Source organism: Limanda limanda, chromosome 5 (genome assembly GCF_963576545.1).
Source record: "Limanda limanda chromosome 5, fLimLim1.1, whole genome shotgun sequence".
NCBI lineage: Eukaryota > Metazoa > Chordata > Actinopteri > Pleuronectiformes > Pleuronectidae > Limanda > Limanda limanda.
Window position 1 is genome coordinate 10,852,555 of NC_083640.1, and position 18,575 is coordinate 10,871,129.

An 18,575-nucleotide genomic window follows, 5' to 3' on the forward strand; every position below is an offset into this window, starting at 1 on the left:
CAATTGTCCATCAGGCAGACCGAAAGACAGACAGACAGATGTGGAATCATCAGTTGGATGGAGGGTTAAGGTTAAAGTCTTGACAACCACAAGTGTAATAGTTACTCTGATCCTTAGCGGCACACGCCAAGCTTGAACTTGATTAGAGGAACATATTACTCACAAAACATGTAATATGCGCTTAATAATATGATAATAACGGCTTGTTCAAAATGTGCGGTTCGGTGTGTCCCATTGTTATGTGAAAAACAGTCTGATGGGGGCGATAGATGCTTTACACGACACAGCGTGTGACATAAATTGGTTGTGACCATAAACTTTACATAAAGATGCACGACGCATCTCCATTTCCTCCCACTATCCAGAAATGATGCCAAAACATGTATATATTTTTTTAACACAAAATTAACTCATCAAAAGTAAACTTACCAGACAAATGAACACTTGACCAAACTTTATGTGATGTGATCATTGACTTTTTAGTTTGGTCCATGTCCCATCCATTAACAGGGAGGAGGCAGGGCATTGTGACTTGTACTGCAGGCAGCCAGCAGGAGGCCATCCAGACACTTTGGCTTCACTTTTTAGGAGCCGTCATGTTGTCTATCTTCATACACAGATAGTTGTGAGCCCATTATGAAAGTCATTGAAGATGTTACAACTGTGACACCCAAATCCCTTCACAGTAGACACTTCACTTCCCAGACTCCTCAGCAACGAACATGCCAAGTCGATCAAATGAGCGGGGAAATCAAGAAACAGACTAACAGATGTAGAGAAGGAGATTACTGGATTTATTAGTCGGAGTGGTTACTATGTTTTTGCCTGTTGGTGAGTAAATATTGAAAGAAAACAACAGCAGCTGCTGGCGTCTGTAGTGTGTGTTTGACTTCACAGTGTTTTTTTTGCTGAAATATAAGCTGTAAAAACTGTGTAAAGACTGTCTGGCGCAACCTAACAGAGTTTTAAAAAACAGAAAAAAATCCTCCAAGAAGCTTTTCTTTCGTTGCCAAGTTGTTTAAGAGGCAGAGAGCATACCAAACAGCACAGCCCTTGAAATACACTTCACATGTCAAAACATTCGTTGGATCAAACACTTAATGTTCATGCCAAACAGGGTATGCGATGGATACATGTATATCCTACTTTTTCTTTTTTCCCTATCTCCTCAGCCCTGACCCTGTCCTGTCTCACTTCCTTGCCCTCTCCTCCTCTCCCTCTTCAAATGCCAGAACAGGAAAAGCAGCACGAGTATCTGAGTCATGACTAACCTTTGCTCATATCTCTCCCTCTGTGTGTCCCTCTATCTTGCCCAGTATCCTGGACCATGGCCTGAGAAAGACCCGAGCCTGAGCAAGACCCAGGGCCTGCTAGAGGATCACGCCACCTCCGTCTGTGCCAACGTCTGGGCTCTGCTCCCCGGCCTGGCGTTGGCTCTGGTCCTGGCCCAGCATGCCTTATAGAAGTGCAACGAGGAGAGAAAAAAAAAGAGGTCATCCACCCACAAGCTGATCCCAAAAGCAGGAGGTGTTATTTCTGAGACTGATATTAAGAAGACTGAATCACGGGGGAAGTTGACGTAAATGGCATTTATGAAAGAGAGAAAAACAAAAAGGAGGAGAGAGGTGAATGTTGAAGTTTTACAACTGTGAATTTGTTGTTCATTTGGTGTGTTGTTAGGGCAAAACACAATTTTGATAGAGTAGATGGCTTTGAAAAAGGCCGCTTGGTAGCAGAGGCCACGGAGGCCGCTCTCTCTGAGAACGACCCTCGCTCTGACCGAGACACAAAAAACCTGGAGGACTGGAAGCTGCTCACGTCAAAGACTTCTGTACTTTTCTCACCTAAGGACGGAGCGAGGGAAGGAACAACATAATTAAAAGAAGACGGCACTGACAGAAAAGAAATTGTTGGGAAAAAGGAATGAGCATGGAGTAAATGGGGTAGAGTGAGAGTGAAAAAGAGAGAGAAAGAGAGACATATTTCTGCTATCAGTCACACTTTCTTTTGTCCTGAATTGGTTCTCGACTTAATCTTCTCCTGGATGAACAGACTAGAAATTTCGGGGCAGGGATGGGGGATGATTACATTCTGTCTCTTCAACACCAGTGTAAACTCTAAATTGTAAAGCCTACTCAGTGTTTCTAAGTGTTGGTATAGTATCTGTGACCATAATCAATCTACCGTACAGCTCTTTCATTTGGGAGACGCTTTTTCAGACGGCGGCGGCGAAAAAGGAACTGAAGATGCCGACGTTAACAGTTAATGGTTCTTTGGTCATTTGAGATTGTTGTTGTTGATGACTGTGGGTGTTCGTCATACGTACACCTGCACATGTGTATATTTCTGTCTTTATGTATATAAAAGGATTTCCTTTCATTCAGCCTAATGATATCAACAGTACCTTGAGTGGACATTACTGTATGCTAAGATGGCTCTGTATTGAGTATTAATTCTAACTGAAGACCTTCATTATCTGCGTTTATATTTGTCTATAAAGCTTCGATCACAAAGAATGTACGTATACAGGGACGAGATTAAATGAGCTCAAACTGCTTGGAAAGCCATAACCTTTTGTCTGTGTATCACACTGTGTTCACTGAGTGCGAATGCACAATTACTGCGCTGTGTGCGAGTCTGTGTTTACATGCGGGAGGAAAGGGGCTCATAAGGAGCAGTTCAAATTGCCAGTGTGGGGGTTCGTACTCCCCCTCAGAGAGCACAGGTTATGATGCATTGTTTAATTTCAAGGTTTTTGAGAGCGAGGACAACCACCAGAGTGTTTGAATGTGTATCCTTTTTTTTTTTTTCAAATACATTAATAAACTGTCAAATTAAATGCATTTTATTTGTCTAAATCTAGGCTAATTGCACGTTTACATGCTTTAATTCTTCATTAAAAAATATAAAGTGTAAAACAGAGATTTATCTTATTAAAGAAGGGCAACTGCAACACTATAATCACTGTGAAATTTGTCAAGAATTGCCCAAAAGAAAGTCTTACATAAACATTATGCTTGGCTTTAAGAACCAAACCATATGCCTGTAGCAGTGTTTTGAGATATTTCCCAATAGTAATGAGAAATTACACCACCATTGAACATACAAATGCTTCTGTTCAGCATATTTATAAGAACTCATTTGCAATGGCTTTATTTGTATTTATTTTTAAAGCTAACAAAACAAATCTCTTAAATGTTTTTGCTGTGGAAACAACAGCTACTCAAATACTACATAACATGATATCAATTAAAACTTAATATCATTTCATTTGAGATATAAACAAAAACATAGACTAAGACTGTTATCTATATTTTCCTAAAAGTTTAACATTCTTATAAAATTTAACTAACATGGTAAAAGAGGTGAATTCAAGTTTGATCATGTGACTGGTCCCTTATCCTGTCCCTCTTCTTGAGTTTTCCCGGTCGTTTTTTCCCACCCTGTGTTTTCATTTTGTTCCTAGATTGTGTGTGTGTGTGTGTGTGTGTGCGTGTGTGTGTGTTTGTTCTGTAGGGCTTGGACACTTGACCTCCTCCCGCTGCTTCACTTGCTGACTTCTAATCGATCAGCTAATCAACGGCTCAAACCTCTGCAGAACAGATACCTGGCTTGTTCGTCCGGACTCTGCAGGATCGTTAAGTCAACAATGCAGTAGTCCAACACATGTCAAGCCCAACTTCTATAATTTCTCTAGTTTCTTCTAAATACTTCCCTCTGCTAATTTTTGCTCTCCCTGTTCCTCAGGTCCACAACGACAATTCCACTTCTTGCCAGACACAAGTCAGACCAGTCTCGGGTTGCTGTTCACTGCCAGTGTGTGGCTCAGCCTCCAGTCCCGCTCAGCCATTCATTTCCTGTCTCTTGGTTGTTGTTTGCATTTCGCTGCCAAACATGGGATTTAAAAACTATTAAAAAATATAAAATGAAGAATCAACCAGCTGCCAAGATTTTTGCGGAAAATAATCTACTTTCTCATTGATGTGTGTTAACAAAACAAAACTGCACATAATATTGTTTGGTTTTTTTGTTGGACACTTTGTCATCATGGACATTTTCCTCATTTTGGTTTGTTTGGTTGTTTTACCCTGACTTCCACGTTTTCTCTTTTGTTTTGAAATGATACTCCTTGTGTGTCTCTTTTTATTTCCTGCCTTTGTCCTGTTTACCGACCTTGTGATGGTCTGCACCTGTTCCTAATGGGTTTAACCTGTCTTCACTTATCCTGCCTCCCTATATATGTCTGTCTCTGTGATTCAGTTTGTCTTGTTCCTAAGACTTGTACTTTACTGTCTTCTCCTGTTTCCTAATGCTTCTCTGCATGTTGAGTTTTTGGACTTCTGATTTTTGGACCATGCCTCTGTAACCTTTGCTCTCCTGTATATAGACATTTTCTGCATTAAAGGACAATTTTGATTATTTCACCTAAGCCTGGCTCCTGCGTTTCGCTCCTCCTTTCTCTTCATTGTAACAAGTGTTAGTGATCAATTTTAGACATTTCAGTTGTGAGCCTCAACAAAAGCTTATTTCTCCAGTGAATTGGTTTGACGTTTGTGCTCGACATTCAAGAAACCCTGAGAATAATTTGTGACTCATATTCCTGCAAATCGTTGCTGCCTAATTATTTTTACCCCAACAAACTGTAATTTTCAAAATTCTCTCTTTTAGTTTAATATTTTGTGCAAAGTGATGATTCTGTGTAGTGCAACTACAATTCTGTAACATTTATAAGTTTTTTGACCCTGACCTTGCTAAATATAGTAAAATACCAAATTCTGATATATTAACTATATATTACCCTGATAAGGATTACTTAAATTTATATAAGAATAGACTTTTAATGGGTAAGAGCTAACACTCACTCCACAATGAATTTCAAACTAGGTTCAGGAACTATGGGATTTTTGGGGATTTGTTTTTAAGGATAGGTTCAGCTTTCCTTAAGTCATAATGTCATGCTATAGAGTACTCACAGGCTCATGTGTACATAATTGGCACACAAATTATTTATTTTCAACAAATCATGAAGAGTCTCATATATAGTTTGCATTATATGCTTATAAACAGACGGACTGAATGATAGACGGTAAATCACTGTATTTATACACAGGGAATAATAATTCACCTTTGATGCATTGCCTCTTTTTTAAATATAAACATTAAAATGTTAATTGGCAGGTTTGTGGATAATGATGCGTTTTTGTACATTTATGCGTCATCTTTTTTACTTGAATGAACTGAATGCTGCCTGTTAGCTCTCAATCAGTATTTCCACTGAAATGTTTATGTCTTCAGGCGGCACATCAAGCTTAGTGTTGCGCCACATAAATGCATGCTACTGAACCCAACAGCTTTATGTTACCAGATGATTTTGAAAAAGGTTTACAAGCTGTCAACTGGGAGAGATGTAAAATGAAACCCTGCATACACTGTTATTGCTAACTGTGGTTGAATCGTATACAGAGTGTTCAGGTCAGAGAGAAATTACAATGATTTCCTAAACTGGTGAGTTTACAGCTCTGGGCCTCTGAGAACAACAAAGTGTCACACACTTCCATACAAATATAATTTTTCCTTGTCAGCTTCACATTCAACACGTTTGAACACTGCACTGTGTTTGATCGTTTTTCTTGCTCTGACTTGTTATTGTTTTGTTTGTCAAAAGATAGAGTGACTATATACAGGCTGTTCCATTTTAGGGTTTTTCTCACAGGTCTCATAACAAATAACGGCAGTTGTAAAATCAGTCAACATTTCAAACTAACAAAGCATTTTAAAAGATAAAATTATACAGGATACAGCAGCAATTTGTGCTCGCTGTCAGAAGTAAGTCAACAACCCACATATCATAAGCATCTCTCCTTTTTATCAGGTATTGTTCCTGGCAATGCTGCAGTTCTTTTGAATTGTAATGTGCCTCTGGAAAGCTGCAATCTGTTGTAAATTACTGTCAACACATGGTATAGTACGTGTCTCAGAGACATGGGTGTTTAAATGAAGAAAACAGAAAAACGTTGTTGTGTGCAAAACGGTTCAATTTAACAGCTCTATGTAATCTTTTGCTATTGCTTTGTAGGAAACATCGTATTTTTGTTGCCACTGATTTCTTGCTGGGACTGGGAGGTGGTGGTGGTAATATTTGCTAAGCAAGTCCTTCAGCTACACATGTTTGCAAGATAAGATCTGAGCAAGCAGAGCTACTTCAACTTGTCATGTTGGACTGTGACTGGATGCCCACAAAATGGTAATTCGTAGAGCAGATGACTTGGGGTTAGCTGTTAGCATGCCAATCAAAATAGGTTAGCCCTGCTTTTGACAGATGGAGGCAGCTCTTTGAGTTTAATGCAGATCTGTATCGCAAAATGTCTTATCCACTGGTAAGTAAACATCTTTTGAAGCTAACTACAGACTGTATATAAAGATAAACATACTCTCACTATGAAAAAAGGAAGACAAAACATCTCTCATATGAATGCTGCCATCTTGAGTCGAAGACATCATTTGTAGCCAATGTCTGCGAGATATAAATCTGTTCTTCACTAACAAGACCTGGCAAACTGAACTGCAGAAGCCTCTTGGATGATGAAACTTTTCACTCAATCACATGATGTAGCTTTATAATGAGTTTTAGTTTGACACACGCTGTCGGCACTGACTCTGAATAAGGCCACACTGTAGTGGAACTGTTTGCAATTAATAGTCAATAAAAATATATCGACCTATTTTTTTGCGCTATAGTGCCGGGGACATGACTGTGTGCATTAGGTATTGTTGTGACATGATTTAGGTGCATCTGGAAGCATGGAGAGATTGAGATGTAGTGAGTTTGCAAGCAGCAAAGATTGACTTAACCAACCAGACATTGTTTTGTATTTCTCATATCCTTCCTTTGCACAACAGTGTAGTTGTTCATTTGCATGCATCACCTGAACACCGTGAAAGTGTTTTAATAATCTTCACAGTAAAGATGGAGAAAATCAGATCCATAACTGCCAGCAGCCAACCCCATATACTGGCTGCCCATGACCCTAGACTCGTTTGCATGCGACCCCTTAGCTCATTTTCACCACTGACTCGCAATGATATGGTTAAGAGCATGAAGCGATCAAGGTTCCTACCAGACTACTGAAGGGGACTTTGCCTTCATTCTAGCAATTATAAATAGCTTCTTGATTTCTGGTGTCATCCCTGTTAAATTCAAAACTGCTCTAGTTGAACCACTTCTCAAAAAAATCCAACCCGGACCCCTCCACTCGCAATCAGTTGCACACCTGACAATAACTTATTTGAAACATCCCAATCCAGTTTACGGTCCCTCCACTCTACAGAAACTGCTTTTCTGAAAGTCTGCAATGACCTTCTGTTGACTGAAGATGCTGGTAAGTCATCCATCCTTGTTCTTTTGGATCTCAGCGCTGCTTTCCACACTGTAGACCATAGATATATATAAAGACTAGATATCTCGCTCGACGGAGCCGGACGTCACCACATGGCGGCCATCTTGTTGCGGGAGGCTCTCTCACCCATAACATTGTGTTGGTAGTTGTAAATAACCATAACTTGCTCAATTTTCAACCGATTTTGAAACGGTCTGGTTTGTTATAAACGTCAGAGATGTAGTTATGACACAGCATAAATTATAAAAAAATTTTAGAAAATAACATAATTATTCATAAGTACACAGTGTCATATCTACATCTCTGACGTTTATAACAAACCAGACCGTTTCAAAATCGGTTGAAAATTGAGCAAGTTATGGTTATTTACCACTACCAACACAATGTTATGGGTGAGAGAGCCTCCCGCAACAAGATGGCCGCCATGTGGTGACGTTCGTCTCCGTTGGCCGGCAACGCGGCCGAGATATCTAGTGTTCATATCTGTGCTGTAGACCGCCACATACCCAATGACTGACTGGAGAAGTGAGCAGGAATCCCTCACATGCCATTCAACTGATTCAGGTCATACCTTTCCAACCAAAGTTTCCGGCTGAGTCTCTTCCCCCTCAAACGTGTGGTATGGTGTACCACAAGGTTCAATCCTAGATCCAATTCCATTTTCCATCCATATGCTCCCCCTTGGCAACATCATCCGCAAATACAATATCCATTTTCACTGCTACACTGATGGCACACAACTCTACATTACAATCAGTTCTAATGACCAATCAAACATTGCAACTCTGTGCCTGTTCAGTCTCGCTTAAATAAAACTGTGGATGGCAAACAACCTTCTCCAACCATCCCTCTCCAAATCTGATGTTATTGTCTTTGGTCCTACCTCCAGCACCAATGATATCACGGCAAACCTTGACCGGACTACCATTTTCCAAATCCTCAGCTAGAAATCTGGGTGTGGTCTTTGACCAAACCTGAGCTTCCAACCCCAAATTAGGAAGGTCATGCAATCATGTTTTGTATAATTTAAGAAGCTGCTCGTCTTCTAACACAATTAGAAAAATATAACCATATCCCCCCTTTTTTTTGGCATCCTTGCACTGGCTGCCTTTTATTTTAGTTTTACTTTTAAAGCCAGGCATGGGCTGGCCCCACCCTTTATTTCAGACCTTGTATCTCCTGACGAGCCAGGCATCTGACATCCTCTGGTGAGGCGTTTCTAGCCATTCCAAATCTCGGCTGAAAGCCAAATGAGATAGAGCCTTTGCCGTGATGGCCCCTACAATTTGGAACAATCTGCCAAAAGAGATTATAGCAGAATTGGTTACCTATTTCATCTCTCTTCTTAAGACACATCTCTGTAAAAAAGCTTTTATCGCATGATGTCTATGACTTTTATTATATATATCTTTATTTATGTATTTTTCTGTTTTTGTATTTCATATTGTTTGTCGCAAAGCACTTTGTTACTTTTATTGAAAAGTGCTTAAAATAAAGTTATTATAATTAGTGTCATTTTGGTGAGGGCTTACTGCGTGAGTCTCATAGAGAGAGAGAGAGAGAGAGAGAGAGAGAGAGAGAGAGAGAGAGAGAGAGAGAGAGAGAGAGAGAGAGAGAGAGAGCAGGGAGAAGGAGGGGCTGTCAATAGATATATGTGTAATCTGTCTATCTCCTGTAAAAAATAAATTCATTGAATAAACCTACTTAAGGGGAATGATAAAAGTAATAAGATAATGTCTGGTTATCCTGTCTCCAACACCACCCCATACATCTCTCCCAGTTTTCAGATGCACCAGACACATCCTGTCAGTGCTCGTTGCAGGAATGCACAAGATTCTCTTTGTTTCTCATTTACATTTTAGAGAATGTAATTCATATTTTACACATTAATGATGTAAGATGCCTATTTCCCCCACCTGAACACATCCACTATAAATCATAAATGTTCATTTTTACGACCCTAACCACTCGAACCGCGGATCAAACGTGAGACCACAGGTATAACTGCAATCCTTGCATCACTATGATGTAGCAATAACAAAATCTTTCTACAAGCAGCACCTTTAAAAAAAATTAAATAATAAAATAAAAAATAATCCATCTTAAACAACATTCAAAGTAAATGTCAGACTTTGTGTCTGACAATCAGAAACTAAGAGTTTTCTCTTATCTTTTACAAATTTAAACACAATTTCGGATAAATTTGTTCAGGGATGAAGAAGAGCCACCACTTCTCTAGCATGAAAAGTCTCAATGTTGCACCATGCACTAAAGCCATTATATAGACCAGACCACATCACACATCCCAGCAACACAGTGCCCACCATTATTTCTCCATCAGAGAAACTGGTTTTGTACCATGTAAAACATAAATTTTCCTATGATCAACATACATGTACTTACTTACTTATATAAGTATATATATGTATAGTAAATAGTAAATAGGTGTGTGTATACATGTACATGTATTTATCTTACCAAGACATGTGGTTGTCCGGTTTTCTTTTACCAGCACTCACATACACTTCTATGTATTTTACATTGAGCCTGAATAATTTAAAGCTAAGTAGAGTCTTCAGCAGGATTATTACTGGGAGAAGATCAAATGCAAACAGACTCCTGCATTTGTACCGGGATGATAACAAGAATCTGGTGATGTTTTTGGGTTACATACTAGTAGACTGACACTTTATGTTCAACCCATTTGACAACATAAAAGGTTTGGTTTTTTGGCTCTCATTCGCGGAATGGAATGGGGTACTTCATGCCTGCACAGCATGCCATAAATATAAATAACTGCATTTGCCTGTTAGCTGTATACTGTGTTTTATAAATGTAACATGAAAGTGAACTTCAGGCCTGCTACGCATGTTTTACAACTCGCTCAATTGGATAATTTACAGCAAAATAGCTCTCTGGTCTTCTTGTTTATGCAGCTGCCACTGGAACAATAATGTCTATACCTCCCTGCCTATTAATCAAGCTGTGATTTGGTCAGTTTGTTGCTTACTTTTCAGAAAAATTGATGACGCACAGTGAGTGATTATACAGTACAGTCAGCCTCCCATAGAGGCGATCACAACTGGCAGATAAATTAAGGGTTTTGACATGTAGGAAATGCAAATAAACTTATCAAAATTCAAACCTCCCCTCTCTCCACAACCCCCTCCCTGGAGTGGGTCTGAGTTGCGGGTGAAAAAGACAGTCGATCAGCATTTCTTACACAGCTTCAGAAAATGTATATGCAGGAGACCCACACAGCACAATTTGGAAACTAACAGGAATTTTGTGGCAGATATTACCGGAGCAGGAGCGCAGATGTGGGACAGCTGGAAAAGAGTCTGAATAAAGTGCTTTCATAGGTGAAAAGAAGTGAACTGTGGCAGCTGGCTTTGGCTGTTAGATGTAAAGCCAAAATGATATGTTTATATGTCGGCGTGAGCACGATTTAACCTACCAAGATAGCAAGGCAAAGAACAGGTGTCAGTGTTTGTAGAATATGAAGTGCCCTGCTGCACATTTTAAAGTGCACAACCATTTGCAAAGTTGCGGCTGCTGCTCTTGTCCCAGAGTCCTTGCGTACCCGTATTTAAAAACAGTGTGTGTTTACCCTCGTTTCGGGGATGCATGTCTACACAAGGTTGTATGCATATGGATACGATTGGGACGCAGTATAACATCTCAAAATTCGCTAGGAAAGCTAATTTGGTTTTCCTTGTGGAGTCCAGTGTGTGTCTTCTCATCACAAACGAGCAGAAGAGGAGAAGCGGAGGAGGAAGGTAGAACAGGGGTTTTTGGGGGCACGGGAATAAGAAAGCGGCAGGTAGCTGTACATTTCACAGTTGATTAATGAGTCAGTGGGATGATGTCTCTTATCAACAGCGCGCACATGGCGGAGAGAGAAGAAAGGTTTACTGGGGATAGGGATGCTCCAATCACTGACGGCTCCCAATGCCATCCCAGCGTTCCTTTCTGTGTTCACCCACCTGTTTTTTGTGGGTCTCCCTTCTTCTCTTCTCCACAGAAGTTTGTAGCTGATGCAATTGGATCCTTCATTCTGTGTTAGGTAAGGTGCCAGTGAGTTTTTTTGTAGATAAAGTATGTGATACAGCTGCTACAGTTGGAGTTCACAGTGTGTATCACGGCCTTTGTTTGAAGATTAGCACAGGAACTGATGTAAAAGCTTGTAATGAGTCGTAAATGTGGCTTATTTCATGATGCAGGGGGGTGAAAAGAAGATCTGCCAGCAAAATATTTGGTGGGAGATACATATGTGCTTGAAAACAACTTTTTCACGCTTGACAGCACAAGATGTTTGATATAAACTCCTGTTTATCAAATTTGATACGCAGCCTGGACGTGCTGATTCCTGATAAATATGTATGGCATGCTCTAATGGTTCTCAAAAGCGCTGCGATATGAGCTGCGAACGATAGTTCTTTTGATGCCCGGACAGAAAATTTCCATCCACAGCATGTATCCTAAGCATTGTAATGCACAATGAATGTAATAACATAAATAGCAGGGGGAGGGGGGGGGAAATGAGAGAGACGACAGCGCAGCAGAGAAATAAATTCAGAGTAATGTACTATTCTCAGTCCTGTGTTCTATACAGCAAATCCTTGTGAGATTAAATATTACCACAATGCCACCAAAATGCCAGCAGATGTTTTTTTGTCACCAGTGGTAAAATAGATTATTTTCTCTGGGCTTCCATTTGTTCCACTGAAGGTGTTAATATTTTACTAAAATGGGAGAAATCCGTTCTGGTTGATTGATCGGCAATACAATATTAATGTCAGGTGTAGGGAGTCAAAGTGATTAGAGAAAGACAAATACAATATAGCAAAGAGTCCGGCTTCCTCTGAATGGACTGCAGTGCCCACCTGTTGTGTGGAAGACATTAACTCAGAGCTGACAAACAAAAGATGGATGCGAAAGCAGGAGTGTTGAGTCAAAACCAGGAGTGTCACAGTAACCTGGTGGGGTGGGGGTCCTGAGAATGGCTGATTATTACATAAGTCCTCAGTCCCCCCCCTGAATTCTTCAATATACAGGAGACCGCAACGACACTCCACGAGGTCCCATGCCACAAGCTTTCTGGCAAAACTTAATTGTAGAGGTTTGCTTGAAGACTAGAACGTCTTAATGTCTGTGTATCATGGTGGTGGGGGTTTGCACTTAAATTTGACTAGTTATGCAGAGTGTGCACTTTGTTTATAGGTTTGACAATAAAAGAACCATTTATGGCACCACAGTGTTACAGTGGTTAGAACTGTCGCCTCACTGCAAGACTGTTCCCCAATATCCACAGTCCAAAGACATGCAGACTGGGGTTGGGTTAATTGGAGACTCTGAATTGACTGTAATAAGTGGAAAAGGTTGTTTGTCTCCATATGTTGGCTCTGCGATTCACCGGCGAAAGGTTCAGAGTGTTCCCCGCCTCTCGCTCAATGTCAACTGGGATTGGCTCCAGCCCCCCTGGGACCCTCAAAGGATAAGCGGTATAGATAATGGAAAGATAGATGGAAAAACTGTGAAAGAAAAACAGAATCATGATACCTGATACCTAAAATGAAAAAAAAACAAAACGAATCCACTAAGACTTAATCAGGAAGCATTAGATGCTCTTATCATTTTCACTTTGGGATTCTAGCTGCTAGTGGAGTAGTTTTTTAAATACTAAATCTTGCTTATGAGAAAATTCATGATGCCTTTTGGAATGTGCTTCTATCAAATGTATTTCATTTCTAAAATAAAACAGATGGCAGTTTAATACCCTGCACTCATGCAACCAAAGCACAATATCTCTAATTCACTATTGGGTCTCTTACATGACGAAACACATTTGATCTATATCTTAACATTAAATAATAACAAGCATGACCAAAAAACTTGTGAATGTGATGTACACCCTTAGGGCGGCTGTGGCTGAGGGGTAGACTGGTCCTTCTCCAACCTGAAGGTCGGCGGTTCGATCCCCAATATGAACCATCTGCATGCCGGTCCTTGGGCAATATGCTGAACCCTCAATAGCAGAATAACAAAGTGCTGCAAGTAGATGCACTGTATGAAAGTGTGTGTGTGAATGGGTGAATGTGAAACTGTACTGTAAAGCGCTTTGAGTGGTCATCATCAGACTAGAAAAGCGCTATATAAATTACAAATCCATCCATTTACCCTGTGCATGTCACTCTGTGTCTAATAAATAAATAGTGTCTGTAGTTGAAGGTCATTAATGATGTGAATAGTATGATCTAATGAAAACAGCTGCTTCGTGCAGTCTAGATTTGAGGGTCAATGGCTTTCAGCAGGGCTTTTGAAACTACATCTTTTCTTCTGAAAGAAAAACTGGAATCCTTCACATATTTCACTGTGAAATAGCAAATGTCTGATGCATTTGGAAAAAAAGGGAATTGAATGAGTTCTTCAGACTTTTCTATTACTTCATCTGAAACAAAAAAAACTTTCGATTGGCATGACAAGTCTTCCTGCCAGACCCCAGCGACGTCCTCCTTGTTCTACGAACTGGGTTTTACTTTTGCACACATGAGCTCAAGTTGTTGAGTGTTATTTGAAGAGTTGTTTATTATGAAGAAGCAAGCAAAATGAGTCTTGTATACAGTAAAGAGCTCATAAGGGATGCATCTCCTTTTATGGTGACACACAGGAAATGAGAACACATCTATACAGATTTTTTCTAAACCTGGCATTCTTTTTCCATTAAATGTTGTTGTTCTTGTAATTTACTGTTAGCTGTTCCTGTAGTTTCTACATAAGGAATGGTGGTACTTATGACGCCCAATTTGAGAAGGGAAAATTGTTTCAGTGAAGAGGAGAGATCCATGGAGACACAGAGAGAGAGAGTGTAATTGAAAATCAAAACAAGGGCCATATATTTTTTCCCTCAAGCAAACATCTTCGTTGTCTGGTGGAGGAGAGTGGACAGCCGTATTGAACCAGACCATTTGACGTGTAATTCCTTGCTCCATTGAAGATGGACTGGACATTTCTATTGTCAAGATGGAAAAAAAAACTGAAGGTGAAAGAAAGAGAAGGGGGACGGACAGAATAAAAGAGAGGCATCATCAAGAACAAAGAGGCGTCGGAGGGAAAGGCAGGAAGGAGGGAGAAGAGGACTCGATCCAGTGGAACTGTGAAACAATCCGATATAGATTCTGCCATGGCTGCGCGACTTTGACTGCGTCATGCTCAGTCCTCTGCCTCTCACATGTGGGGCGGTTATTGATGGAGCCGTCATATCCAGGCTGAACATCTGTAATGAAATTCTACTCCTCTTATTGGATTTGGCGATGGGATCTCTGTCTCTCTCACAGCTGTAGTCTGGCTTTTTATTGCACAGCCAACGTCGTCCTGTGGAGGGCACATACATATATATATATATACGTATATATACACACACACACAATACACAGCACTGTATGGAGTGCTGCGTTCAGGGATTATACTGCTGCTCACCACTGTAAGCTGTTGTTTACTCTCTCTGGGTTGGTCTGTCAACAGTGTGTGCTCACTGGGTTTTATTACTGCTTCTCCTCATCAGAGGGAGAATGATGGGAATCAAATCACGGGGCATGTTTTTGTTCAGTTATTCTTGCAAAAGGTAGACGAGCACAATGAGAACACAATGGACATGTGCTCCCTGAGAGGAAAAAAAAGGAGTGGAAAGGAGAGTTGGGATCAGCGCTGACTGCAGGTCGCATGCAACAAGAAGTGACTGTAGGAAAAGTTCTCCGGATGGTTTGATGAGAGGAGAGCAGGGAAACAGGGTAACTAAATCAATTAGAAAATGAATGGATGGTGTGGTATTGATGTTTTACCCCGTTTCTATATCATTAAATAACTGATTAAAAACGAACTTACCACAGATTTGAGCACTTGAACATCAGTGTGAAACCTAAAATGACCAAAATCATCTTTGAGAGATGTATTTGACATTTGGTCCATGTCCCATCTGCTAACATGATGGAGGTGGGGTTTATGACCTGTACTGCAGCTAGCCACCAGGGGGCAATCAAAGCGCTTTGGCTTCACTTTTTTTCCATCTTTATAGACAGTGAGGCTAACATTGACTATGTAGTAATGACAAAAACCTGCGACAAATAGCTAATTTTAATCAATACAGGAAATCATGTATCTTAAATATCTTCAACAGTAAATCAGGAGGTTATAATCTTGTATCAATATTAATACAACAATAAGTGGTTGGTTAAAGTGCTCCAATGACATCATTTAATAGAAAAGAATAGGGGCAGTACAATGCAAAGCAAATACATCTATTTATCAGCCCTAGTATGAAATCTAAATATTGCAGCGGACTGTCCATGAAGAGCCACGGAAGAAGCTTTCATCCGAATTTCCCAAAACGAAAGGCAGGAGAGCGAGAAAGAGGGACAGCACAAACAGAGCGAGGAGACAGAGTATAAAATTCACATGACAGGTCTGGTTATCTTGAATGCAAATGCCGGCTGTGTGTTTGCTGGAGTGACACATTGGTTCTTTTATTGATAAATTGAGGGCCGCTATGCTATAATGCTACCAATATACTCTGCAAGGGCCCGGGTAAAGGACCCACTCTAAAGGCATAGATGATGACAGACTGTTTAGACTGCCTCTCATTACTCTTGCACCTCTCGGCCCAGCGCGTATACATGTTTATGACGTACACATAGGGAAAGATTCATTATTCCTGCTGCCCGTGGAGATTTCAAATGGTATGGGTGGATTTTGGGGGATTTCAGGAGCTCTTTAAAAAAAACAACCCTTGTTTTTTTCTCTTACTGGTGGAATATTTGAATTTAGATGCAGATGACCCATCAAGAGACATCCTGCGGTTGAAATAAAGCACCACCACCGATGATTTATTTCGATTTCCTTTCGGCTTTTTCAATCTGCTCTTTTCAGGGTTTGATTACATGATTACCTTTCTCAAATGAGGTGGGAGGGTGGAATTGTTCGACAATCAATCCTTATGAAATTCTATTCAATATATCTTGCACACCCCTTTGGTGATTTTTCTTTCCCATTGTATAAAATGTCTCCATATTCTTTATTTAATCTCACAACTTCAAACATCGGACTGAATTTATACAAGACACCGTAAGGTATGGAAATTAGTTATGGTAATGTATTCAATCCATACCTCTGTGTTGAAGGGGCCAATGTAGGAGCTTCTTTGTACATGCTCTCTACGGACTTGCACACATTGGATATAACCTGATGCGAGTGTCTTCCAGGCTTGTAATCATGTTTACACAGACTGTACATATTCCAGCACGATTGCGGTATGAAACCCGGCCACTAGGGAAGGAATGTGAAGGCCAACCTCAGTAAAACATCACGGCTATAAATCGAGGAAGGGCACGGAGAGCAGTCCGGCAGCATGCATCAGTCAGCGAGTATTCGGAAAATAATGATTTTCATTAGAAATTCTGAGACACAGTTCATGCTGCATATCTCGAGGAGGCTCACAATTCATTGCATTCTTTCCTCTTTTTTCTTCCCTCGCTGAGCGTGCTGCAGGGCTGCACAACAACTTCGACCAATTAGAAAATTACTCAGCACATGAAATACTGTACAGCAGTGCTTCATCAATTACCGTAAAACGGCATATTTAGCTGCTCCAGCAAAGCTGCCGCAACTCTTATTTATTTCTCGATGTCAACAGTCATGCCATATCCAACTGCAAATAATATTAATGAATTATAAATATTTAAGTGTGTTGCACAACCAAAAGCTGGGGGGGAAATATGTCTGTGTGGACTAGCTGGGGGACATCTCATCATCACGGAGATGACGTCAGAACATTGTTAAAAAAAACATTTTTATAATGAACCATTCATTTGTCTACATCAGCAACTAACACATTCAGAAATTCCAAATAGCGGTGTGATAGGTGTTTAAATATGGAGAAAAAAAGGGGAGGAAAAGAAAAAAGAGAATTTTTAATAGATCTGAAACACCTTCAAGTCTGTACTTACCAAAAGTAGAGTTCAGATGATAAACTACAAAAAAGTGTGAACAGGTTTACTTAGTGGAAAGAAAGTCTGGGGGAAGGTGAACATCACAGAGGACTCGGTGCAACGGTAGAGAGCAGCTCTGGGAATCTCAGTGTGATATCAGTGTGTGTGTGTGTGTGTGTGTGTGTGTGTGAGTGTGTAGCCTCACCTAAGAATGTGTTGAAGCTTGTATTTTTAGGTCTTTGCCCAGGGCTGTTGTACTGCTCCAAGTCTGTGTACTTTATGTATGCATTGAGGCAGAGAGAGAGAGAGAGAGACAGAGAGAGGAAGGGAAGGGAGGGGAGGGGAGGGGGTGACGGAGAGAAAGAGAGGACCTGAAGGTGGATGAATGAATGGAGGGAAGAAGAGGTGGTGTTGAACCCCCCTCCTCCCCCTCTGCCTCACCTCACCCCTGTCCCTGTCTCTCTCCCCCCCACCCTCCCCTTCAGGTTCCAGGCTTGTATTCTGAATGAGCGTATCGGCTGGAGAACCGCAACTCTACAACCAACAAACCCCAACCCCAACCCCAGAGGACCCCACAGGGCTTCCAGCAGGCAGCGGGCAGACGTGCCGGACAAACCCAATGTCAGGTCAAAACACATCCTCTTACAACCGCACATCAAGCAGGGCTGCAACAGAGAGGAAGGGAGAGAGTGGGGAGGGGGGAGAGAGGTAGAGGAAGATATGCAGGCAGTGAGAAATAACAAGAGAGTTGGGGAAAGGGAGGAAAGCGGACGGGAGATGATGTCTTACAGATAGTAATGAGGAGGGGGAGCCCTACATACACAGTGTGGATGTGTGTGTTTGGTGCATGTGTGTGTATGTAGTGCGAGCACAGGAGAGGGGGGGGGGGGGCGAAAGGGGGATAGATATGAAGAGGGGGAGCAGGGGGAAAAGAGAGAAATCACAAACCAGGCTGGAGATTTTCTTTTTTTTCACCAAGTCAGTTTTCCGTGTTCTATTTTTCCCACCATCCAGCAGTTTCTGTGTGAATACTGAGACAGCACTGGCACGTGTGTATGAAGAGCTGCACTTTGTTGCTGCAACTGAATGTAAAGTTTTTGAAGATGGAGCTAAATCACAACTGGAGATTACTCCTACAGAGAAATGCTGCATTCTTAACTGAGAAGATATCCTCATTGAAAACCATCCTTACATT

The 18,575-nt window shown here is 40.8% G+C and overlaps 1 protein-coding gene across 1 annotated transcript in view; it reads left to right on the forward strand.

The window, feature by feature from the left end:
* LOC133001960 (GDNF family receptor alpha-2-like) overlaps positions 1–2,821 on the forward strand; it is a 52,852-nt gene extending 50,031 nt beyond the window's left edge. Inside the window, exon 8 of the mRNA XM_061071684.1 lies at positions 1,317–2,821. Coding sequence (XP_060927667.1) covers positions 1,317–1,463 — 147 coding nt within the window. The 3' untranslated portion in view covers positions 1,464–2,821. The remainder of the gene's footprint in view (positions 1–1,316) is intronic.
* The last annotated feature ends 15,754 nt before the right edge of the window (positions 2,822–18,575 follow it).